Here is a 26,187-nt window from a genome sequence, read left to right on the forward strand (position 1 = left end):
TTTTACATTTTTTATCTCTTTGACTTCTAACAACAAGCGATGAGGGTGTTCACAAATGAGGAAACTGAGGTTAGAGAGGGTAACTTACTTACCCATGAACTTGGTATGATTGAGAAGCTGAAAGAAGTAAAATTCAAACCTGGGTCCTTTTAATTCTAAAGCCTGAAAACTTTCTACTAGAGTGCACTGAGTCTATAAATGTTCAGTAGAGAAATAGTTAAATAATTGTCTGTGAATCTATTTGGTTGAATTTATTGCAGTTGTTTTAAGGGATAATTATGTGTAATTCTGCAGCAGCATGAAAAATGCTTATGATATAATGTTGTGAAAGCAATGGAATGTATACATTTTCTGTTATAATTTTACAACAAAACTTGCATTTATGAACAGAGGCTGAAAAGAATATGAAAAGAGTTGTTTCTTAAGGTGGTTATATTTCAGGTGTTCTTTGGGGCTCAGTTTTAAAATTCTGTTACTGTTACAGTACTGTTTGTAATAATTAGTTATTTGCCTAGTTTTTTGATGATTTGAGGACACTAGAGGGAGAGTATTGGAATCAGAAACTAATTCCAAAGTGTCCTCATTTTACTACCTCACTTTACTGCTGTTGGCAGAATTATCTTACATGCAGTATTGTTTACCAGTGATGAACTTTGGACAGCAAGAGTTCATGGTTTTTGTGATGACTATGTGACTTGTGTAACAGTTTTTGAAATTTCAAAGAGGGTGAAATGTTGATGGTGGCCCATATATGCTTTTTGAGGCCTTGAGTGAAAATTGGATTATTTTTTAAAGTTAATCCGTGTTTACTGTTTGGTAAGTGCTAAGTTCTGTCACATATTTCAGGTCAGTTGTCATAACACCCTGTTAGGTAACTGATTTTATACTCATTTTATGGATAAGTCAGTGTGGCTTTAAGTTGTTAAATAATTTTCCCAGGGTCACTTGGCCCACAAACTCAGTCTCTTTCTGCTGATCCTAGAGCCCTTGCTCTTAGCTGTTATCTGAAATTGAAAGATGATTTTGTAGGGTGAACTGCAGCTTTGGGACCCAGGCTCTTGTAAGCCATAGCAACTGGTAGCCATAGTCAGGTGCCTTGCTTAGATTTCACTTAGGTGGGGCTAGTTGGAGTTGCCCTGATTCTTTTTTAGCTTGTTGGTTTTTGTTTGTCTTCCCTTTTAGATGGCGTCTAGTCTAGGTGAAGTGTGTGACAGGGAGTAGGGAGTGGAAGGAAGCCAGAACAGCTGACCCGGCAGCTCCTGCAAAGTCTGTCCCACTGCTGAGCTGGGGTCCCTCTGCAGCTTCAGAAAGCACCACCCCATAATCATGTTGGGACATTTCCCATTTCACATGGCTGCAGTTCCCCAGTAACATTTGTGTTCCAAGAGCTGGAACATTGCAATGGCAGCCCTTACATTGTCTTATTTTTGAGCATTAAATTTCTAAATCACATTTGATGGGTTTCATATTTTGAGGTATTTATTACTACTGTATGGTAAGCTGTTTTGAATCTTTCCAACTCAAGATATTTTTGTTTTGTTTTTGCTTGAACTTATTTCTCTTAAAGGGAAAAGGACAAACAAGAAGAACATTAATATTTTTCAGTTCTTACACTGTGCTCGCCACTGTTCTAAACATTCTAATTACTTAATTTCTTTTAATATAAAGATTAATTCCATTGATGTCCATCCATCCAGCCATTGGATATTTAGTAACTGTCTCTTATGTTTCAGACTGGAATGTACCCAATAGATATGGTTCTTGATCTTTTAGAGATAAGTTGGGTAGAAAAGCAAGTAACCAGTTGGTTACAGTATGGTGTGAAAATTGGTAGGATAAGGAAAATAAAGGGTGTGTGGAAACATTTAGAAGGGTCCCCAATCCAGCCTGGTGGGGTAGTCAGAAAAAACTGTGAGGGAGGAGATATTAAGAAAGAAATAGGCTTTCCATTGTTGAGGAAAATGTGTTGCATGTATTTTGTTTTATTCATATGGTCCTGTCTGGTGTTTGCAGTGACCTTCTGCAGGAGTATTTGCCTTTCTCTTATTTTTTTTTTAACTTCTTTAGCCATAATAGGACAAATATTCTTTCAAGTGTTGCTAAGAATTTTAGCAATGTGTACAATATGGGCATTCTAAGCAGATCTTCATAAATATTTTATTGGTAGCTGAGTAATAGGATAACGTTTCTTTTTTATAGGAAGCATCTGGCAGGGGTAGACTTTTTTGTTTGAATGAATGTTTTATGTGCTGTTTCCTTAAAACATTAAAAGGAAGGCTTTAATGAACCTACCAATTATTTCTTGTGCTGTCCTTGTTACCTACAAAATTTGAAACCTTAAGTGTTAGGGCCAAGGTCAGACAGTTTGAAAATATACTTAATGTAGAATATGCTTATCAGTTTCTTTTATCCAGTCATAAAAGCATGTTTATTAAAAAGAGCATTATAGGCACATTATAAATTTTTTTGAAAAATAAGTGGTGAGTGTATTTTTGTGGGGATGGATATACTAGCATCTAAGTATAGCTGTTAACACTTTGCTATATATCATTTTAGTTATTTTTTGAATATTTTATTGTGGTATAATTTACACCTACTAAAATTCACTAATTTTAAGTGTTGGGTTAGGTTGACGAATGTATGCTGCGTTGTAAACCACTACTGTAATCAAGATTTGTATATATGGTTACAGTGGGTTTTTTTTTGGGGGGGGAGGCAGGATATGTATGTGCAGTTTCTAGGTTCATGTAATCATCACTACAATAAGAATATGGAACAGTTTCATAAAACCAAAAAATTCCCTTGTGTTGCCTCTTTGTGCTCAAATCCTCACCCCCACTCTAATTGCCTGGCAACTAATGCTCTGTTTTTCATCCCAATAATTTTGGCTTTTCCAGAATGTCATATAAATTGAATCATATAATATATAAGCTTTGAGACTGGCTTCTTTTGCTCAGCATAGTATCTTTGAAATTCATTCATATTGTATATGTCATAGTTGCTGAGTAGTATTTTATCATATGGACATACTATTATTTATCCACTCCTTTAATGGATATTTGGGTTCTTTCAAGGTTTTGGTGATTATTAATAAGCTGCAGTAAACATTTGTGTGAAGGTTTTTTGTTAATGTAGATTTTATTTCTTTAGGGTAAATACCTAGATATGGAATTGGTGAGTCATACGGTAGGTGTAGTTTTTTTCTAAGAAACTGCCCAACTGTTATCCAGAGTGGCCATGCTATTTTGCCACATCAGCTGTGTGAGGGTACCGTTTGCTCCATATTCTCACCAGTTTCTTTCTTTCTTTTTTTAATTCTAGCCATTCTAATAGAGATGTGGTGGTATCCCATTGTGGTTCTAGTTTTCATTTCCTTAATGGCCAATATTTTCATGTGCTTATTTGCCATTTTATATCCTCTATAGTGAAGTTTCTGTTCAAAACTCCCCTCACCCCTTTTTTTAAAAATAGGGTTGTGTTTTTATAGTTTGGTTTTGAGAGTTATTTATGTATTTATATATTCTGGATACCAGTCCTTTGTTGGATATATGATTTGCATATTTTTTTCCCAGTGTCTTATGTTTTTTTTTCTCTTAACGCTGTCTTTCTTAGAGCCAAGTTTTAAATTTTGATGAAATCCAATTTATTGATTTTTTTTTGTTTATGGATCATACCTTTGGTGTCATATTTAAGAGCTCTTTGCCTAGCCCTAGGTCCTAAAGATTTTCTTGTATGTATTCTTCTAAAAGCTATTTAGTTTTACATTTTACATTTAGATCTGTGATCTAATTTGTTTTAACTTTTATTTAAACTTTGAAATTTAGGTTGAGGTTCTTTTTTCTTTTTTCTTTTTCTTTTTGCAAATTCATGCCCAGTTGTTCCAGCACATTTATCGAAAAGACTATCCTTTCTCCACTGAATTGTTTTTGTACCTTTGTCAAAAATCTGCTGGCGATATTTATATGATTCTGTTTCTGGGTTTTATTCTATTCCATTGATCTATTTTTTCTCTCTATCCTTTTGCCAATATTACACTGTTTTAATTACTTGTAGCTTTATTGTAAGTCGTAAAATTGGGTAGGGTAACACAATTTTATTCTTAAAATCAGTTTGTCTATATCTACAAAAAATCCTCCTGGGATTTAGATTGGAGTGGTGTTAAATCTATAGATTAGTTTGGGGATTATTGACATCTTTATTATTTTCAGTTTTCCATGAATTTGGTTAGGTCTCTCCACTTATTTAGGTCTTCTTTGATTTCTTTCATCAGTGTTTTGTAGTTTTCAGCATTTAATACATGTTTTATTAGATTTCTACTTAAGAATTTCATTTTTTTTGGAGTGATTGTAAATGGTGTTATTTTTAATGTTCAGTTTTCAATTTTTGTTGCTAGTATATTGAAATACAGTTGAATTTTGTATATTGACCTTGCTAAACTCACTTATGAGTTGTATGAGATTTTTTCTAAATTTTTGTGATTTTCTATGTAGAAAAACATGTCATCCATAAATAGGGACAGTTTTATTTCTTTCTTTCCAATCTGGATATTTTTTATATCATTTTCTTGCCTTGTTGAACTGTCTAGCACTTCCAAAATGATGTTGAATAAGGATTGTAAGAGTAGACATCCTTGTCTTTTCCCCATCTTAGGGTAGTAGTATTCAGTCTTTCATCTTTAAGTATGATGTGTTTTCTACATATATGTTTTGTTTTTTTTTTTGTAGATACCCTTTATCCTTTAATTCCTAGTTGTTTTTTTCATGAATTACTTTTAGATTTTATCAAATGCTTTTCTGCATCTATTGATAGGATCATGTTTTTCTTCTTTAGTCTGTTAGTATGGTAGATTACATTCATTGATTTTTGAATATTAAATCAGTCTTGGGATAAACCCCATTTGTGATATGGTAATTTTTTCTGTATTGCTGGATTCAATTTGCTGAAAGTTAGTTGAGAATTTTTGTGTCTATTTTCATGAAGAATTTGGCTTGTAGTTTTCTTTTTTGTAATGTTTTCACCTGGTTTTGGTATTAGGGTAATGCAACTCTTTAAAATGAAGCAGGAAGATTTCCTTCTATTTTCAGGAAGGGGTTGTGTAGCATTGATGTTATTTCTTCTTTAAATATTTCTTAGAATTCACTATGGAAGTCATCTGGATCTGGAATTTTCTTCTATGGAATATTCTTAACTATGAATTAAATTTCTTTAATAGTTATAGGACTATTCTGTCTATCTGTTTCTTCTTTGGTGAGTTTTGGTAACTTGTGGCTTTCATGGAATTAAATTATTTCATCTAAGTTGTCTAGTTTATGTGCTAGAGTTGTATGTGTTATTCCCTTATTCTTTCAATTGCCATGGTTTTTTGTAGCAGTATCCTCTCATTCTTGATATTATAATTTTTGTCTTCTCTTTTTCTCTTTGTCAGACTTGCTAAAGGTGTATCAATTTTATTGATTGTTTAAAAAAAGTTTTTTCATTGATTTTTCTCTATTTTCTGTTTTCCATTTCATTGATTTCTTCTCTAATATTTATTATTTCCTTCTTTTTAATTGTCTTGGGTTTATTTTGTTCATTTCTAGTTTCTTACAGTAAAAGCTTAGATTGTTGATTTGAGACCTTTTTTCTTTTCTAAAGCATTTAATATTATGTTTCCCCCCTAAGCACTACTTTACCCACACCCTACAAATTTTGATATGTTGTTTTTTCATTTTTGTTTGGTTTGAAATATTTTCAAACTTCCCTTGAGACTTTTCTCTTTGACCCATGGATTGTGTAGAAGCACTGTTGATTCTTACTGGAATCACTACTATAGAGTTTATATAATGCTGATTTTTCTGTTTTTATTATTCTACTTATTAACTGGATTTCTTTTATAAAGAAGAGATTTCCTCCTTTTTTTCTTTACTAATTTATTTAGTATCACTGTGGAGTGATGAATTCTTTTTTATTTTCTCAGTCATTATTCATCCCTGTGATCATTTTGATACTCACTTTGTCCTGAATTCAGCTAGTGGGAATCGCTTAATTCTGGGTTGGCACATTTGCAGCCAAGGTATGTTTTCTCTAGTATTTAAAATTTGGATCCATTTGAAGCATTTGAAGCTATGGGGATTAGTGCAGGTACCATCTGCTGAACCCTCTGTCTTGCTTTGTTTGCTTTAGGTAACCCTTCTATGCTTATTTTCCAGCAAATAACTGAATTGAAGAAAGAAAACTTTAACCTAAAGCTCCGCATCTATTTCCTGGAGGAAAGGATGCAGCAAGAATATGATGGCCCCACTGAACATATCTACAAAACTGTGAGTGGCCCGCTTCTCACTGATAGCTCTCAGATCTTTTTTTCATAGTCATTCCACATGGACATTTGATTAGCATTTGTTCTCAGAGTTAGCATGAATAGATAGAGCTGCTTTCATTTAATTTGAATTGGTTTGGAGGAGCATAATTATATTAGGGTGACCTTAATATTAAGCAGAGGGGTACAAGATTAATTTTAAGGGAGTATCTTTTTAAAATCAGAATTCTGACTACCCTCTTTATCTCAAATGCCCTTTTCTAATTATTAATTGCTTATAAAAAGATAGTGGAATGGTGAAATGGCTTAGGAATTGAATCTTGTCACTGACTAACTTTTGTAACTTTAGGCAAATCATTTCACCTTTCTGGGCTTGCTTTCTGAGTCAAGTGATAAATCCCTCTGTCTTAGGGTTGTTTGTGTGGATTGAAATGAGGTGACAGATGAAAAGCTCCAAGCACGTAGTCAGTGCTTGATAATTATCATCATCTGATTGAGGCTTCCTTTGGCAGCTCAAAGGTAATATTGGTAGTTTTTCTATGATGTCACTCTTCTATATTCCTTGTGTGTTGCCTGTAACTGACAGAAAGAAAAATCTGTTCCTATCTGAAGTCTTAACTTGGATGTCTCTACCTGAAAACACACCTGGCTTCTGAAAGTTGAGAAAAAGAACTTGATTTCCTTGAAAAAACATGAGTTCAGAAATATTCAGTGCTCATTTCTTGGCTTTCTCTAGTAGATTAGCCCTTGACCTAGGAACTATTCCATCTTTTCTCTTCCAAGGTTTGCACCAGTAGAAACTTCTGAAGGAGGAAAAAGAATTCTCCGTGAGTTCAGTGGATTAACTTAAATTGAGTTGTCTTGAAGAGGGATTGTACTGTTCTTCTGAACCTTTTCAAGAATTGGAAAGCTTCCTTGTCCCTTAAGTCACAGTTTTTTTCCATCACTGTGGGGATGAAAAGACAATGAGGATGTCCTTTTTTCCTGAGGCGGGGGTGATACAATAAAAAATTTAAAATAAAACTGGTAGCCTAAAACATTTTATATGTCAGTTTGGTAATCGTGCATCTCAGAGCTTTTTGGGTGACAGGGAGCAAAAATGTATTGATTGTCCACTTTTTTTCAGGTGCCAACCTGGGCATTTGTACATTTGATATCTTATTTTATTTCTCAAGGCAGCCCTGGGCAGTGAGGATTATCCTCATCTTGCAGGGGAGGAAACTGAGGCCTAGGGAGGATTAGTACCCTGCTTGATGTCTGATAGTTACTGTATGATGTGGATTTTGAACCCAGGTCTGCCCACCTCATTGTAGCTTATTGCTTCAGATGTCCTTTTCTGTTGTCTGACTAGATGATCTGATTTAATCACACATCTTTTTCAGTTTAAATTAATGGATAGATGCACATGCTTCAAAATTCAAAAAAGTATTAAATATATACACTGAAAAGACTTTCTTCTACCCTTGTCCCTCAGCCTGCTAGATCTAACCAATGTTATTCATTTTTTTGCACAGAGAGATTTTATAAATATAGAAGTATATATACCCCCTTTTTTACATAAATGCAAGCATATTACCTACCCTGTTTTGTACCTTGAATTTTTTACTTAATATTACTTGGATATGTTTCCTTAGTAGTGTTTTAACAGCTTTCTCATTGTTTTTATAGGTGCATAATATTCCATTTTATGCTTATAATGTGTCCTGATTTTTTGGTTTGGAAGTTATGATCACCGTGTACATAAGTTTATAACTCGAGATGCTTAGCCTGAGAAAAATAGACTAATGAATATGTAGCAATCCATTCATTTAAATTTACCAGCTTGGGGTGCTAATTGATGCATCAGAAAGCAAAGCATGTAGAATACCGTATGTCAGCTCATACATAGAAGCTCTCTGCCTTTCTGAGACCTGAAAAAGAATCCTCTGTTTGAAGGGTTTTTCTGCAGTTTTCACAAAACCACAGTTGAAGATATTATGTACTGTCATTCAGTCTCCTTTATGTAAAGATTAGTTTCTTGCAACAAAAGTTTTGCCTTGTAGATGACTTCTTCAAGTCATCTTGTTAAACAAGTTCTTGTTGTTTGACATTGAAGAGAAGAATATATTTTGAGCCTGTGTCCTAGGCACTTCTCATCTGTTAGTTTATTTGACAGTTGAGGAATCTGAAAGGAGAAACATTGCTTCCTCACCCTCTAGACTCTTGCTTCTAAGGACAATTACAGGGCTACACTGTCAGTCTCTTACTTGGTTCGTTAGCATGATGGCAGGGCCTGTGTCAGTGAAGAGGTGAATAAATGACCATGCACTGACTCACTGGGTCTTTTCCTGGTAAGTAGTAGAGCCAGACTCTGAACCCTTATCCTTCTGGTCCCAAAGCCGTGACCTTTTCATTATGGCTAAACTTCTCACCCTGGAATATTTGTTCCCCAGGGCTGCTTGCCAGAAAGGAGGGAAGCATGTTCTTTGAGATCATAAATTTTATTAGAGGGTTTTTATTGGAGACATTATTTTTATTTAGAGCAAAATACATGTATTATGGAGTAGAATGTGAAATTAGCATGAATTTTTAAAATAAAACAGGAGAGAGATTTCAGAAAGTCTTGAATTTACAGCAATCTTCCACAAACTTTATGCACCTAGACTCCCTATCTCTTCTATATGAATTCATTGAATAAACTGTTTGGGATACATTTGTGGACAGGTTTGAGAAGCCCACCACTGCTGCACTGTCTCATGTTGTGTTCCATTTGCCAAAGTTTCTGTCTTTGGATTCCCACATGCGTTGTAAGCCAAAGGCCTTGTTTGACTCCCTTTGTTCCAGTCAATTTAAGAGGGAGACAGTTGGAGAACACTTGTAGACAGCTTGCCCATGTGCTTGTGGCTCTGTTGCAAGTGAGTACCCTGAAATCTCATACTGAAACTAGACAGGCCATGATGCGGCCTCACACTTAGCCATGCACACATTTTATTTTTTATTTTTTTTATAAGCTGTAATGTGTTCCCCCAGCTACAGCAACCACATGCATGATTGTAAACAACGAGAAGTAATTTCCTTAGATTGGTAAAAACAAACTGCAGAATTGCTTATGAATTTGCTTGGCAGAGGGCAAACAATTTTTAAATCAGTCTCACTTGTATGACATTTATTATGCCTCCATGTTTGAATGCTCTGGCTGTTAGAAGCTTAGAAAATTTGCATAATTGTTCTAAGTCTTGAGAAATCCAGGGCTTTCTTTTAAGACCACCAGTGTTTAATAATTCTCTTTTTCCCGTGCCCTGAGGGTAATGAGGTTTTGAAGCTAACATCTGCCTATTTCAAGCACTGCATAGTCAGTCCATCCTGAAAGTGGTTCCCCCATTGCAGACCTTCATATGTCCTGTATTTTACACAGTTTCTTTTCTTTCCTAATCTTGTCTGGAAGAACATTGAACTCAAGGTGGAAGTAGAAAGTCTGAAGCGGGAGCTCCTAGAGAGAGAGCAGCTGCTCATCAAAGCCTCGTGAGTACCTATCAGCCCTTGAAAAGTTTGCAGATTGCCCAGCGCTTCTGATGGTGGAGGCTAGGTTGGTTAGTAAAATAGAACCTCTTGCTTTTCTAAGCCAGTTGTTTTCCAGCTGGGCTCTGGGGGCCCCAAGGTGATATTTGTTTTTATTTATTTATTTATTTATTTATTTTGTGATAAGCTTTTAAATTGCAGTATAACATCCTTATATAAAATGAACAGATCCTAAGTGTACGATGTGATGAATATTCACAAAGCAAACACATCTGTGGAACCACCATACAGACCAGGAAAGAGAACATCACCAGGGTCCCAGAAACCCTGCTCATGCACCCAAACTTAGCCCTCTTTCCCAAAGATAACCACTATTCTGACTTTTATCACCATTGCTTATTTTTGCCTGTTTTTGATCTTGACATAAATGGAATCACACAGTTTGTACTCTTATGTCTGGCTTCTTTCCTCAGCAGTATATTTGTGAGATTCATTTATGTTGTTCATTGTACCAGTAGTTCATTCATTTCATTTCCATAAAAGCCCTAGGGTTTTGAAGGGGTCTTTAAGCGCTCCTGTGGTGGGTGAGGCAGGAAGACTGAGGACTCTGACCAGGGTAACTTGATTTTTAATGTTTTATATACAGGAATCCATTGTAATATTTTGTTTGAAAGAGAGTTTCAAAAGACATTTGAAAACTATTATTCTAATTAATTAATTAATTTACTCAAATGTGTATCAAATAACTAGCACAGGGAATATAGCCTGTGAATCAGTTGGTTATTCATTCTTAAATATTTACTACGTAGTTACTTGTGTCACTCACTAAGGCTATGAAAAGAGCTCTGTGAGCTCATCAGGGGCTGGTGAAGTATCCAGCATACCTGCAAACAAACAGAGTGCAATAGAGGTGCAATGATAGGTGTTTGTGGGTAAAGTGGGGCTTCAAAGTATGCTTGATGAGAGTGGAGTAGGACTTCCCAGGGCTGACCCACCAAGCACCTGGCTGAAAGCATATGTGGAAATGCTTTATTTGTTATGGCAGCAGAGCTCTTGTTGGACATGGTGGGCCAGGGTCGTGGAGTCCTTGGTGTAGGGCACAGCCACATTGCTCTGGGCCAGGCCAGTATAATTCCATTTATTGCCACAGGGTCCAGCAGCTGGAAGTTTGCCCACTATTGGCTTTGACCAGACAGAAGGTTCTTGGGTCCTGGTTTCTTCTCTGGGTTATATTGAACTCACACACGTGACCCATGGTATTTTCTGAATGAGTGAATAAATGAATAAAAGAAAGAAGTCAGATTAACAAGGTTTTGTTTTCCTACCCCTCCCCTCCCCCCTGCCCCAATCATTCTCTGGCCAGTGAGACAAATCTAGCTTATCAAGCTTGGGGATCAGTAATAGAATTTGGTCTGTTTCATACTCAGTGGTTCTACCTGCCTGTTTTCCAGCTAGGTCTTGTTTTTAGTCAGGCATGCACACATGGAAATACAAACTCAGAAAGACTTCTTTGCACTCCTCAATACTGACACACAAGACTGAATGTTTGGGGGGCTTGTGTATGTATTTGTATGTGTATGTTTCACAAACTGCCCAGCTTGCTGTTCAAAGCCAGTTTGAGCCTTATTAATTTTATTCAGAAAATATTTATAAGCAGCTGTTGTGTGCTATGCTGGGCTAGATTCCTGGGGATATAGTGGTCGTCTAGACAGATATGTGGGGTGGGACTGATGGTGATACACGTTACTGTAAAAATAAATGTGGGAATACAAATTGAGAAAAGATCTATGAGAAAAATAAAGGGAACTATGAGAGTTTATAGCAGCAGGAGTAAATATATATGGAGATATAACAGGGACGATCCCTGAAGAGGTAGCTTTGAGATGAGACCTGAGGGATGAATAGGAATTAACCAGGTGGAAAGGTGAAGAAAAAGTGTCCAGGAGAAGGGACTGTGTGGAGGTGGGAGGGAACCAGGTCTCAGGAAATATGAGGTCTCAGAGACCAGATGTTGTCTTGCAGGATTTTGAGGCCACACCATATATTTTGGTCTTTATCCTGAGATCAAAATGGGAAGCAATAGTGGGTTTTAAGGATGTGGCATGATCAGGTATGTGTTTTCTAAAAGGTTACTCTGGATGCTGTATGGGAAGTGGATTGTAGAGGAGGCATGTCTGGAAGCAGGGAGACCAATTTGGTGGCTATTCAAGTAGTATAGGTGGGAGATTGGTGATGGAGATGAGTGGGCAGATTGGAAAAACATGTGGGAAGCAAAATCAACAGGATGTGGTGATGGGTGGGATGGGAGATGTCAAGGATGAATCCTGGGTTTGGGGATGAAGAATGTGAGCTCTGTTAAGAATGTTGAGTTCACAGCGACTTGATCACTCCAACTTTCTGTCCCCCAACTCTTCATATCCCAAATCCACCTCATGGATAGTAAAAATGTTCTTGTTCCTGGTGCTGTAGCTTTGCCCCGACAGACCTCTTTCTCTCCCCTATCCCTTCCCAGCCAAGATGCCTTTCCTATTGTCTACCATTTTTCAGTGCTCATATTGAATCACACACGGCTTCCTAACTAGCCCACATCAATCTCTTCACAAACTTCTCTGGCATATAGTGATAATCCCATATATGTGTAGTACTTTTCTGTTTATAAAAGTCTTTCACATCCATTTGAATTCCATCATTATAAGTAGGCAAATCTCATGAAATATCTTTATTTTATGGAGGAGGGAATTTAGGCAAAGGGGGTGGGGGATGAGCCATGCCTAAAACCACCCAGCCAGATAGATTCAGAACTCAGGTCTCTGACTTTTATGTAGTCCAGTGCTATCACCTGGTTACAGATTCTGTTACAGGAATACCTTGGATATATTGTGGATTTGGTTCCAGACCACCGCAATAAAGTGAGTATCGCAGGAAAGTGAGTCATACAAATATTTTGGTTTCCCAGTGTATGTAGAAGTTAGATTTACATTATACTGTAGTCTAAGTGTGCAATAATAGCATTATTTCTAAAAAAAAAAACCAAACAAAAATGTGCATACCTTAATTAAAATTTGTCACAGAGACATGAAGTGAGCACATGCTGGTGGAAAGTGGAGTCAATAGACTTGCTTGGCAGGGTTGCCACAAACTTCAATTTGTAAAAAATGCAATTTCTGCCAAGCACAATAAAGCAAAGCACAATAAAACAAGTGTATGCTTGTATTTTCACTTGTTGGATTCTCATTTCTCCAACATGATGACATATCTGCTATGGTGAAGAACCACCTCTCCTCCTTCAGTGAAGTGCAGGGACAGTGGAAAGAGCAGGGGCTCTGGGTTGGTTCTCCCATTTAATAGATTTGCATCCTTTGGGCCATGGGTTCTCATCAGTTAGAGGGGATCTTAGTATCTACTTCATAGGACCATTGTGCAGATTACATGACATAGTACTTGTGAAATCTACTACATACCTGCTAAATATTCCTTTTTCTTTACCGTTAACTACCCAGCACCTAGGGTATGTGCGTGGTAAATACTGGTTGATGGAAAACATCTTTATTAATATAATGCCCTTGATTTCATTAATCAGTTTTACTGTTTTTCTGGGTAGGGATAGGGAGTTATTGGCCTTGTCACATGAGAAGCCCCTGCCTCTCCCTAAAGAACTGTAATTATAATTGAAAGAATCAGAAGAAATGTTGAAGGTTAAAAAGGGTAGCGATAGTGATATTTATAGAAGGTTCTTTTTTCTGTTGGATGAAAAGCTAAATAAGCCCAATTTCTTTCAGCCTTTCCTCTCTTAGGTCCTGCTGTCTGTCTGTTCTGCTGACCCAGCTCTACAAGGAAAGGAAAGTTAGAGGGAGGGAACTAACATTTATTGAGGCCCTGCACTGTTCCAAACCCCTTGCCTGGCACTTGACATTCTTGGTTGTATTTATGTATTTGATCTGTGACAAAGGTGAGGCAGTTCACATTCCCATTTGACTGTAGAGAAAACTGAGACTCAGAGGAGTTGGGGAACTTGCCCAAGTTGGTAACAGAGCTAGGACCCCAGCCCAGTCTGGTTTCAGAGTCCACTCTGCCTTGCTGTGAAGTAAACATAGATGTTTGCTGGCTTTCTGTTGTTTTATTTATCGGTTACAATAAGGGGACATTAAAAACCAAAGCAGTCATATTGTTGGGAATAAATTTTATCTCTGTGGCTTTAAAACACAAACAAAAATAATAATTCGATTAGTAGAGGAAAATTGCACCATACTGCTGAGTATAAATTTTATTATTACAGTAACTGTAAAATACAAACTTGAGAAATGAAAAGTTAGAACATTTATTTTTGGGAATATACTTTACTGTTATAACTAAAACACAAACTGAATATACTGGTATTATTCAGTAAATAATAAAATTGTTAAAAATTGTAGTCAGCCTCTTGGCAGTGCTTATGACTCTGACTGTAAAATACGAAGGTTAGATTTGGGCTGGTAGGAAGGAGACAGTATATTTGCACCTCTGGTGTAGGGGTAGAGGGATAAGGATGGGGTAATGAGGGTGAGCCATTTTACAGATGAGGTTCAGTAAGCTCGAGGGCTAAGTCATTTGCAGATGGTTAGGGGAAATTTGAGACTGGAAAAAATCTTACATCCAAGGCTAAGGAAAGAAGGGCCTCTAGTCTAGATTTTTTTTCAGCCATATATAATGCCCCTTGGGGAAGGATAGAAATGATTGCAAATCACTGTAAATTCCAGACTGTGCTGATGAAGAAGTGAGCTGGGGGTGGGGGGATTGGGGCTGAGGGTGCTAATGACATTAATCATAGAGTAGCAGTGGGGACTGTGGTTCTGGCCAGTGGCTCTGTTGTCCCCTCAGATGCCAGCAGGAGGGTGGAAAGAGACCTCTCAGCATCACAGCAAGGGCCAGTGCTGCAGTGGGCCCCAGAGGAAACAGGCTAACAGGTAGTGTACTCACAGCAGAGGAGAGATACTATATTAAGGGCACCACATGGCTTCACATGTTTAATTCTAAGAGGTAGTCATCTCATCTTTCAAATGAGGAAATGGAGGTAATTTACCCAGTCACACTGAGGACATGATAGAGTAAAAATGTAGAAGCATATCTGTCCAGCTTCAGAGCCGTGCTCATTCTTTCCATTTGTTCACATTGAATTCTATTAAAATGATATCATGGTACTGAAGCCTTCTGAAGGCTTATTGGTGAAAGAAAAAAAAGATATGAATAAAGTCTTTCTTTGCAGGCTGCTCATGTATGGGGCTGGGACAAGTATGACCTTCTTGACTTTCCATTGTTCTCAGTAAAAAATTCACATGGTCTGTACATGTGAATTTCTGATCACATGGCCCTTGATTGGAAAAATTGCATATACCCCTAAAGCAGAGCATGGGAGGCTGGTGGTGAATAGATTTGTTCTGTTGCAGTGTTTTTGAGTAACCAGCTTTAGGTGGAGCCATTTCCTTTATTGTTCTGCTTTCTGAAAACCTGCAATCATTTTTAGAACTCTGATGAGAACTGGTCAGAGTGTATGTCTCACAAATTCACATTCAGTGCTGTTTTTCTTTCGGAGAAAACCAAAAGAATGATGTCAGTGGTTGTGGTCTGATTTTGTTATGCCATCCCTACAATTACTGGTCAAGTGGAGAGAATATTCCATGGTGCTACAGTTATGTGAGCTCTGACGTTTCATGTTAGAATAACACAGAATGTAGGCTGCTTGTATAATCTCTTATCTTCACATCCTAAGTAGCAGCTAGTGCTCAAACAGATTGATTGTGTTGTATTTAAAATGCTTTCCTGTCTAGTTGGCAGGAGAAGCAGCATACAAATTCTTAATACCTCAAATTTATTTTTGTTGCATACTGCTCCTTTGCATGTTGGTTTGCCAAACTCTCTCCATCTTTCCTACACCACTGATGGAAGTACACTTTGTTGAAAGCTTCCTGGTAGGAAATTTGACAATAGCTATCAAAAGTCTTAAAAGTGTGCTTACCCTTTGACCCAGTAATTTGCTTTCTTGGAATTGATCCTGAGAAAATCATTGGATAGTATTCATACAAGGATGTTTTTATATAGCATTGCTTATAATAATAAACAACAACAAACATTTATTGAGCACTTAGTCTGTACCAGGCACTGTTTTCAGAGCTTTATAAGTATTATCAGGCAAATTTATGAAATCAGAAACAATTTAAGTGTTTTAAAAATAGGGGACTGATTTGATAAATTTTGGTACATTTCATACATTTCATAGTGGATTAATATGTAGCCTTTAAAAATGGTGGGATAAATTTATATTTATTGACACAGAAGGATGTTAATAGTGTATTAGGTAATAAAATTGGTTCACATATGTACTGTATGGTTCTATTTTTGTAGAAAATGTCTGAAAAGATACATACTAAAATGTTAACTTAGTTATCCTGAGTGATGTGGTTGTGAATGATTCTTTTTAAATTTTTTCTTATCTATATTTTGAATTAAAAATATTTTTTAAGAAGTTTAGTTCAGGTCTTTGGGAGAAGTGGTTAACAAATATTCCTTGTTTTTGGGGGGCTTTTGGAGTTACCATCAGACTGTTACCTTTGTTACTTTTGCTGTTTACCTCTTTTTGCAGCAAAGCAGTTGAGACCTTAGCTGCTGAAGGGGGTGGCTCTGAAATTCAGCGGGTAAAAGAAGATGCTCGGAAGAAGGTGCAGCAGGTTGAAGATCTCCTAACCAATAGGATAGTCCTTTTAGAGGAGGCAAGTCTGGAAGCCCTGAGAAAGAATGTAGTTCTTACAGTAGCTTAAATATGGGGTGGGAAGAATTTTATTTTGTTTTTCATAAATTGTCAGAGTTTGAGCAGAAATAACAGCTAACCTATTGAGCATTTCTTGGGTTCCAAGCCCTTTTCTAGGCACTTTACATACGTAATTTATAATCCTTATATCCTGCAAAGTGTCCCTTATTGTCTCTGTTCCCATAGATGAGGAAACCAAGGTACAGAGAGAAATGACTAGTCTAAGTTTAAGCCAGTATTTAAATATATAAAATAAAAATATTAATAAATAATATTAGTATTAAACCTATGGCTGCTGATTTTAAAGCCCTGCACTTTCTATGACACCACTTTTTCTGCTTAGAGGTTATCTAGTTTAGTCTCTTTGTTTTACAGATGAGCAAAATGAAGCCCAGAGAGGAAAAATGACTTACCTAACATTAGCCAAGCCTGAAACAGTATTTCCAGACTTTTAGGCCATTGCTTACCCTTCCAATCCCATTCCCCAGTATCTGGCCTCCATCTCACTCTCCACCTAGTCTTTACTGAATGCCTTTTCTCCACTAGACACTTTGTATATTTCCTTTTTCTACTTATTCTCTGTTACGTGTTCCTATGACTATGTTAGGAGTCAGGATGTTTCTTTGCTAAAAAATTCTGTCTCTTAGATGTAAAAGTTTTCCTCAATTTTACACTCATCCCATACTAGTTACTCACTTACTTCTTGGTCTTTGAAATTTATTTCATCTCAATTTTTCTACCTGAAGCTGTGGTTCTTCCTAGCAGTTATGTGGAGAAATGACACCAAAACACAATTCTGGATAATGGGGTAACATTTGTACCACATTTTACAGCTTACGGTGGTTCTTACCATTCATGATATTCTTAGGTCATTCTCATGGGGGTTGGTGTAGATACTAGGTCTAAGATACATATGAGGAACCTGAGGCTGAGAGAGGGTGAGGAACTTACTCAGGTCGTAAATGGTAGAGCAGGAGTCAAAAGAAGGGTCTTCTGAGCCCAAATTCTGACTTTCAGTGAAAACATAGTTGTGAGCCTAATCTATTGATTCAGTTATCTTATTTTTCCCAGTAATTGCTCCCCAACATGATTGACTGTACTGGGTTTGAATACCTACTCTGACACTTAGGAATGTGGTCACCTTGAGTAAGGCATTTGCCTCCTCTGAGACTCCATTTCTTCATCTGTAAGATGAGAACATTGATATCCGCTTCGTAGTAGAAATTGTAGTAGCCGTGGTAGCTAATAATTTATTGAGGGCTTATTGTGTGCTAGGTTAGGTACTCTAAGCTCTCTATGTGTATTGACTTAGTTAAAAACCTATGAGGTAAATACTTTTATAATGCTTTTTTTTTCTTCCTTAACAGATGATGAAACAGAGTGGCTAAGGCACTAGTCAGGGTCACACAGGAGGCCGTAAATGCTAATAGTCTGGCTGTGTGGGGCCTGTATTCTTAAAACTGCTATGGTCTACTGTCTCTCACTATGTAAATTTTTAGGGTTGGTTAAGGATTGAAGGTAATCTAAATAAAGCTCCTTGCTGAAAGCCTGGCATTTAGAAAAGTCCCTCAGTAAATGGCAGGTTTTGTTGTTTATTGTCTCAGAATATTGGGAAATGAGTTTTCTCAGTTATCGTTTGAGATTGACAGGGAAGCCTTGTGGGGAGAGAGTGATAGAGGAGGCACTGTGAAAGGAAAAGGCAAGCAGAAGGAAGCAAACATTTATTGAGCTTCTTATTACACAGTAGATGTTTGACAGCGTTTCACAGCAACTTTTTGACTAGGTGGTGTTTATCCTTGTTCTGTAAAGGAAGCTGGGGCTCAGAGAGGTTAAGTGATTTATCCAAGGTCACACATCAAATAGGTGGGAGAGCTGGACTTTGAACCCAGTTTGATTTGACTTTTATCCTTGTGACATAATAGGAGCAGTTGGCTTGAGTAGTTGGAGATTTGTTTTCATGAGCAGCAGGGCCTTTTCCCCTAGCACAGACACTGCTTGCTTGATTTAGATAATTTCTTCATTGGCTTTTGTGAGCTCTCAGAAAGAACATAAAGTTTTTTACCACCTAAATCACCTTGAGATAAAGAAAATGTGCTTTAGAATTGTGTAGTCATTATCTTAAAAAAAATAGTGAGGGGGCGGTAGGGTGTGGGATAATTTGTATGGAGATTATGGTGACTCTTCGGAATTTATGTATGTTTAGGTATTGTGAGGCACATTTCTCCTTGTTCTCATTGAAGCTGTAAATATTGATCTGATTTTTCAAAATCAAAAATACAGTTCTTGTAGGGTTGAGTCTTTTCTATTGGAAATGCCTATTACTCTTCAGGATACAAGAGGGAAAAATGGCTGGCAAATGTATTTATTACCGATTCTCCCCATGTACAGTGCAGTTCAGGGAGGGGAAAATGCCAGAGAAAAAAGTCATAAATATTTATATTTTAATCCAATTTCCTTTTAAAATGTTCCCAATTGTATTGAAAAATTGCATCAAATGCATTTAATTTAACTCTAGGATGTGAAAGCCGCCCAAGCAGAACTGGAAAAGGCCTTTGCTGGGACAAAAAAGGAGAAGGCTCTTCGGTTGAGCTTGGAAAGCAAGATTTCAGAGATGAAGAAGATGCACGAGGGTGACTTGGAGATGGTTCTGGTCCTGCAAGAAAAAGACAGGTGTGGCTCTTACCCATGTGATACCCTGACATCTCATTTATCTGGTAGCATGAGAAAGAATTGTTCCCTTTCCTTTCTTTTTTTCCCTCCTTCCACTCCTTGCTTGCCACAGGACTTGAGTGACTTACCCAAACATAGCCAACAGAGTAATGTAGAAAACTAGGGTTAAAATCAGGGTGAAAAGAAAAGGGATCAAATAATGACACGAGGACAGTGATAGAGTTTAGCAGATAGAAATTCATGCTGAAAAATTCGACTCAGATACTAAATTTAGCATGCAATTTTGGCTGCAAGCTTCCTGGTAGCCATAGGAAGAAGGGAAAAGCAGTCTTGCTGGGCATGAGATTCACATTGCTCCCAAGATAAAACAGGCCAGAAACTCAGGAGAAGCCCAGTTGTACTTGGCATAGTAATTTCTGTTGTGGATCTTTCTGCAGGGAACAGTGAAAGACTACATCCCTACAATAAATACTAGCGACTTTTGTGTGACCTGTTTTTCATTTTATCTTTTAATGCAGGTTAAGTGGCCAAAACAATGTGGACCAAATAGAGTTCTCTCATTGTCCAGGAATAAAATATGTGCCAGAGAAATGGATGAACCAGAGGGCCTTTCATGCTCACCATATCTTGCAGCCAAACTTTTGATAAAAACTAGTTAACAAAGAGATGAGGTTTTATTATTTGCCAAGACCTTTACATTTTAATACTCTTACCTTGCTTTGCAGTCACTAAGTGGAAGGTTGAGTTAACTAATACAAATGAAACTTCCAGTTAACCTATGACTTATCTACTGAAGAGCCAACATTGTTTGGCTTTTGATAGAAATTGTTTCTAAGCAAATGACCTACTTTCTTGCATCCTTAAATAGAGGAAATTGATCATGGTTACTTTTTCTTGGTGGTTCAGTGCCCCTGCATTGATGGGCCTACCATGTCATTTAAGTTCTTGGGCCCAATTGCCCTGACTCCCCAACTACTTCTCTCTAGTACCACCTTTTGAGATTTGAATCTGCTTCTTGTATTCATTTATGGGTTGGAAAATTAGATGAGGAAACCTTTAATATTATCTGTAAAAGAGGAATAAATAGACTGTAAGGGAGAGCCTCATTTAAATGCCCTAGCTTCAGTGTTTGGAGGAACTAGCATTTATTTGGCACGCTGTGACATTTTCTTTGCTCTAATCTGGAAAATTGAAGTTTGAGGATTAATATTCTCAATATGAATGAGGACACTGATTTCTTTATGAGGCATAGGATCTCAGTGGAGTTAGTGAGCTTCAGAACTTGGTTTAGGATTCAGGGATTCAGATCACCCATTCAAGTATATTTCTCTTGACTATGTGGCTAGGAAGAGAAACCTCCCTGGTAGGTACCCTTTTGCTGCATCTCCTCCAGCCATTCCAGGCACCATCTACAGAGAGTCTGGAGCCATTAGACTGTGAGAAATGAGTCTGGAACCATCCTTCTCACGAGTCATTTCTATTTCCCCCTGAATCTTTTTCAACTGATGAACAGTGAAATGAAACCATTAGCTGACTTATAGTCTTGTCTTTCTTGAGGGAACCCAGGTACCAAAGAATAGAAGACAAACAGAGTTTCTAGGGTCTTTGAATGGGAAGGAAGGAGAGGGCTGGAGGTGAGTGTGAGAAGAGGCCCTGGGACAGAGCTAATTGGAAAGGCCCTGTCTGGGTTTGATAGATGCTCTCATCAGTTCGTTCACTGGTTCTATTGGATTGTTGTATCCTACACTCAACAAACATTTACTGAGCATCTTCTATTCAACATAATGATGATTAGAATATAGGAATGAATGATACAGTCTGGGTCCCTCTCCTCAAACCTCATTGTCCAAATTTAAGCTTATCATTTAGCTAGATGAAAGGATGAGAGAATTGGGACAGAATGATAAGGGCCAGATGGGGTAGATAAAACATGTATAAAATTCAGTTTGGGGAAGGTGTCCTGGATGAAGTACTAAAACGAGGAGGCGTTGGACACAGAAAGATGAAAGGGGTGTTCCAGGCATAGGGAACCATATGTGCAAAAGTCCCAAGGCAAGAGGGAACACAACATGATCAAGGAATTGAAAGGAGTATAGGATGTTTGAAGTGTTGTGTTCTGGAAGGGAGGGGAGGAGATGAGGTGAAGGAAGGAAGCTGGGGCAGATCATATTTGGGCTTTATCCTAAAGGCATGTGAGAAGCCATTGAATAGTTAAAGGGGGGGTGGGGGGAGAGGACTGGGAAATGACAGGATCAGATTTAAATTTAGAAAGATCCCTCGGGCTTCCTTTGGAGAATGAATAGGTAGTCAGACCAGCTGGGAGGATTGTTTCTGAGGCTGATACAGAAATCCATAGAGAGATAATGGTGACAGAACTAGGTATGAAGAACTGGTGAGATACTTAGTAGGTAGAATTGACCTGATGGGCCTGAAGGACTTGATTACTGATTGGATTTAGGGGAGAGGGAAAAGTCTGCAGTGACACTCAAGCCTTGGGAATGAGAAACTGTGAAATGGTAGGGTGTTTTTCTGAGTTTGGGGGGAAATGAGAAGGGGGAAATGTTTTGCATTGGGTGGGGGTTGGTAGATGATGCTTTTGGTCCGGACATTGTTAAGTTTGAGGGATCTGTGGGCATCTTGAGAGTAGAGTCTAGGAGGTAGTGAGTATATGATTAAAGTTTGAATTAAAGGAGGCATAGATTCATTGGTTAACCAGCCATTGAATGTGGCCTTAGGTTGGGTGCTAGGTATGCAGAGGAGAGCTCTGTTCTGTTTACATGGAGCTCCTAGTATGGGGGTGGGGACAAATATTAAAGAAACCTTTAACACTGTGATTGGCACTATGAAAGAGATAAGTTCAGGGTCCTGGGCTGTGACAAAAGCAAGGGAGTGATCAACTCTGCTTTTGTGTATAGGATAGGAAAGGTTTATCGGGGAGAAGTCCTGGGTGTTGGGCCTTAGAAGACTAAGGGAGATGATGAGCCTCTATTAGTGTTTGCTACAAAAGCCTGACCTTTCTTTTTTTTGGTAGAGAGGATTTGGGAGGGGTTAATGTTTATTGAGTACTTCCTGTGGTCTGGGTGGTGGGGTTTCCATAAAAGTGGGTTGTCAGGGCAGGCCTTTGCTAAAGGCTTTATCTTCCTGGGGTTTCCTGTGGTCTAGGTCTGCCATAGCTGAATAGGCACAGGAACCTGATTTGTCAGTATTGTGAATGTGTCAGCCATTCTACCAGAGACCAATGCAGCAGCCAGTTGCCAACTCCAGATTTTTGCTGAGGGCTTATTGCTGACAGGGCGACGCAGGAATGAGACATGGACACAAAGCTAAGAGTTAAGGGAGCAGGGGGCCCACTGCCTCTAGGGCGAGTGGACGCCAGTGCATCTTTGCTCCAGCTGTTTATTAGAGCAGATCACGTGCATATGCTCGAGGTACATCAGGTGTAGTTACATCAGGTGTGTACATCTTGTTTACATGAGGAACGTCATAATCACAAGACTTACATCAGGTGTATATCGTCATACATCAGGAACGTCATAGTCACAAGTTACACATCTTTACAGGGCGGGCCTGCATGGCATTCTTTGTAGGCCTGCGGCTCAGCGTTCTAAGCCACCATCCCAGATATGCCTCAGGCAGCATGGAAAACTCAGTTTCCCACAAGGGCTTGACCCTCTTGTGGTGGAACTTGACTGGAACTGGGATCGGCTTTACCCTACCTGAAAGCAGGCCTGCCTAGGAAGCTAAGTCAAGGTCAGAAGGTTAGTTGCTAAGTACAGAAAAGGAGCAGGGGCCTTTGGTTATGCCCTGGTGAGATGGATCCAGATCTGCCACATGGATTGACCCCACTGTTAGGCAGGGCTGACTGTTGAATCCTTGGGGCTCAGGGCCCCCACTTGGATGGACACTGCTAATATCTTTCTGGGCTTCCACCACCCTTTTCAAAGGTACATTCTTTTGTTAGCTACTTTATTTCCTTAAGTCCGGCCTTTGAGCTATTCTGTATCTTCAAGGCAGTCAAAATTGGCCAACAGATATGTTCAATTTGGTCAACATCATTTTTTTTTTTTTTTAGAGTTTGAATTAGTTGCCAATACTTGAAAAATCTAACTTCATATAAAAGTCTTGAATTCCAGCTTGTATGAAGAACCTGGATTATGTGGCAGCATTGGGTCATTGTCTTACTGGATTGAGGCTGCTCCCTTCAGATAAGCCAGGAACTCTCCACAGTCCCCACCTGGCCTGCCTCACTCTTTTTGCATTTTCTTTCTACAACTTGCTTTAAGGTATCTTAAAAAGAAATCCTTTTTTTTCAAGGTATAAATTATATACAACACAGTGTACCCATTTTAAGTGTGTAGTTTGGAGCCTTTTTACCTCTTCAGTCCATTATGTGATGATTTCAGGGTTAGATCTCTAGAAATGAGAGGTTACTCTAACCTCCAGTTTTTTAGAGGCATTGTGCTGGTGCTGCCCAATACTCTGTATACAAAGTATGTTGCTAGGTGCTTTATCTCTCTGCTTTTATCTCATTTACTCCTTAATTTCACCCCAGGAACTAGGGCGGTCTTGTCAGACTTCCAGGTCTTTGCTCCTACCACACAAAGTTGCTTTCTAGGCCTCATTACAGACTCTTTTGTGTGTCCTCTGACAAAATGCTGATTGTCACATATTTTTTAAAAAGTAGTGAAACACTTGTTAAATCGTACTTTGAAAGTTATTACCTTTTTGCATATATGTTATATTTCACAATAAGGAAGTAACTGAAACTGGAACTGTAACCCGTAACATTCTTTGAAATTTACTCTCTAATTAGTTGTTAAATTGCACTTGGAAAGTTATCACTTCTGTATATATATATGTTATATTCCATAATAAAAAATATGATCAAAATTTAAAAAAGTAATAAAACTACTAAAAAACTACAAAGAAAACTAACAATTTAAATGGGTGAATTGTATGGTATGTGGATTATGTCTCAATAAAGCTGTTTAAAAAAATGAAAAAAAAAGCCAAACAATCACGCTTGACAAACCCTCATGAAAAAAAAATTACAGCAACCTGATGTTTGTTGTGTTTTGCCCATGTGCCAGGAGCTGTGTAGGGCCATTTTAAGTAGCTCATCTCCAACCCACATAAGCAAGTTCTTATCCCTATTTTATAGCTGGGGAAATACAAGCTCAGAGAGCTTAAGTAATTTGCCATAGTCAAGGGCCAGGTGATAGGAAGTAATTTGGTGGCCTACAGAAGGATGTGTACAGCTTTACCTGATGGGGGTCCTAGGGTATGTGTTGGCAAAGCCAACTTGAGGGGAGGTGGTGCTTGCAGAATGAATCGGTGTTTATTGGTGGGGGTGGCGGGGGGTTAAGCTGGGAAGGGCAGTCTAGGTATAGGGAATAACAACAGGCTAGAGGCTTGAACCATCCTGGCTTCTGGAGGAAACTGGAAGAGAGGTTGTAAGTGGCAATGGAAAGGGCGATGGTTTCCCATGAGAGATTAGATTGAAGCTGTTAGTAGGAGCCTTTAGTCTTCTAGACCCTAAAATCTAGGGCCTTGAAAGCCTTGCTGAGCAATTTGGACTTTACCTTAGAAAGTCAGTATGTTTTTACATTTTGCCCTGAGAAGCCTTGGGGAGACATTTCTGTTTTTTTTCACACTCACCAGAAGAGCTCTGCTTTATTGGTTCTGTTTGTTTAGGCTTTGGTGACGTTTCTTTTAGAGAAAGAATGCCTCGGCCAAAAGAAGTTGGTAACTCACTGCTATAGGTTATGGGGAACGTGTAAGTTTTTTTTTTTTGTTTGTTTTTTTTTTTGTTTTTTTTGTTTTTGTTTGTTTTCTATTTTAAAGTTTCCAAAAGTGACAAATAATCTGTACCCACCAAGCAAAAACTTCCCGTTTCCCCCTCCCCATCTCCTGGTAACCACTAATGTACTTTCTGTCTATGAATTTTCTATTTTTAATATTTCATATGTGAAGTCATACAGTATTTATTCTTATAAGCCTTGCTTATTTCACTCAGCATAATGTTTTCAGGGTTCATCCATGTTGTAGTGTTTATCATAACTTCATTCCTTTTTATGGCTGAATGATATTCCATTGTGTATATAAACCACATTTTGTTCTTTCATGTGTTGATGGACACTTGGATTGTTTCCACATTTTTATTGCTATAAAAAGCAGTATAATGCTGCTATGAACAGTGGAGTAAAAATATGTGTTTGAGTACCTGTTTTCAGTTTCTTTGGGTTTACACTGTGGAGTAGAATTGTCGGTTCATGTGGTAATTCTGTGTTTAACTTTTTTGAAGAACCAACCTACTGCTTTCCACAGTAGCTGCACCATTTTACATTCCCACTAGCAATGCATGAGGGTTCCAGTTTCTCTACGTCCTCTGCAACACTTATTTTCAGTTTTTAAAATAACAGCTTTGTGGGTGTGAAATGGTACCTCATGTGGTTTTGAGTTACATTTCCCTAATGGCTAATAATGTTGAACATCTGTTCATTTGCTTATTAGTCATTTTAATATCTTTGGAAAAATGTCTGTCTTTTGCCTATTAAATTTTTTTTTGTTGAATTGTAAGAGTTCTTTATATATGAATACTAAACTTTTATCAAATAGATGACTTCCAAATATCTTTTCATTTTCCTGATAATGTCTTGATGCACATAAATTTTTAATTTGATGAAGTAGAATTTATCTTTGTTTTTCTTTTGTTGCTTGTGCTTTTGGTGTCTTACTTTAAGAGTTTATTGCCAAGTCCAATGAAGAATTGCCCCATTGAAGGTCTTTGAGTAGGTGAGTGAGTTGATCAGATCATACTCTTGCAGCACAGAGGTTGGATGGACTGGAGTCAGGCTAGAGGCAAGGAGACTGGTTAAGGCCACATAAATTCTGGCCTTAATCTCTGATCTGCAAAATGTAATTCTGTTTATGTTCAGTCATT

General features: G+C 37.9%; 1 protein-coding gene across 10 annotated transcripts in view; it reads left to right on the forward strand.

The window, feature by feature from the left end:
* Nucleotides 1–26,187, forward strand: part of CDK5RAP2 (CDK5 regulatory subunit associated protein 2) — a 218,220-nt gene that overhangs the window by 30,966 nt on the left and 161,067 nt on the right. For 9 of the 10 annotated variants that reach the window (XM_037850920.1, XM_037850926.1, XM_037850923.1 and 6 more), the window contains 4 exons: nt 6,189–6,299; nt 9,720–9,796; nt 16,410–16,536; nt 19,090–19,244. In XM_037850920.1, coding sequence (XP_037706848.1) covers nt 6,189–6,299; nt 9,720–9,796; nt 16,410–16,536; nt 19,090–19,244 — 470 coding nt within the window. Of the gene's footprint in view, nt 1–6,188; nt 6,300–9,719; nt 9,797–16,409; nt 16,537–19,089; nt 19,245–26,187 lie in introns of those variants that run through there. The other variant, XM_037850929.1, reaches the window with a different exon arrangement.

This window comes from Choloepus didactylus, chromosome 10 (assembly GCF_015220235.1).
Source record: "Choloepus didactylus isolate mChoDid1 chromosome 10, mChoDid1.pri, whole genome shotgun sequence".
Lineage (NCBI taxonomy): Eukaryota > Metazoa > Chordata > Mammalia > Pilosa > Megalonychidae > Choloepus > Choloepus didactylus.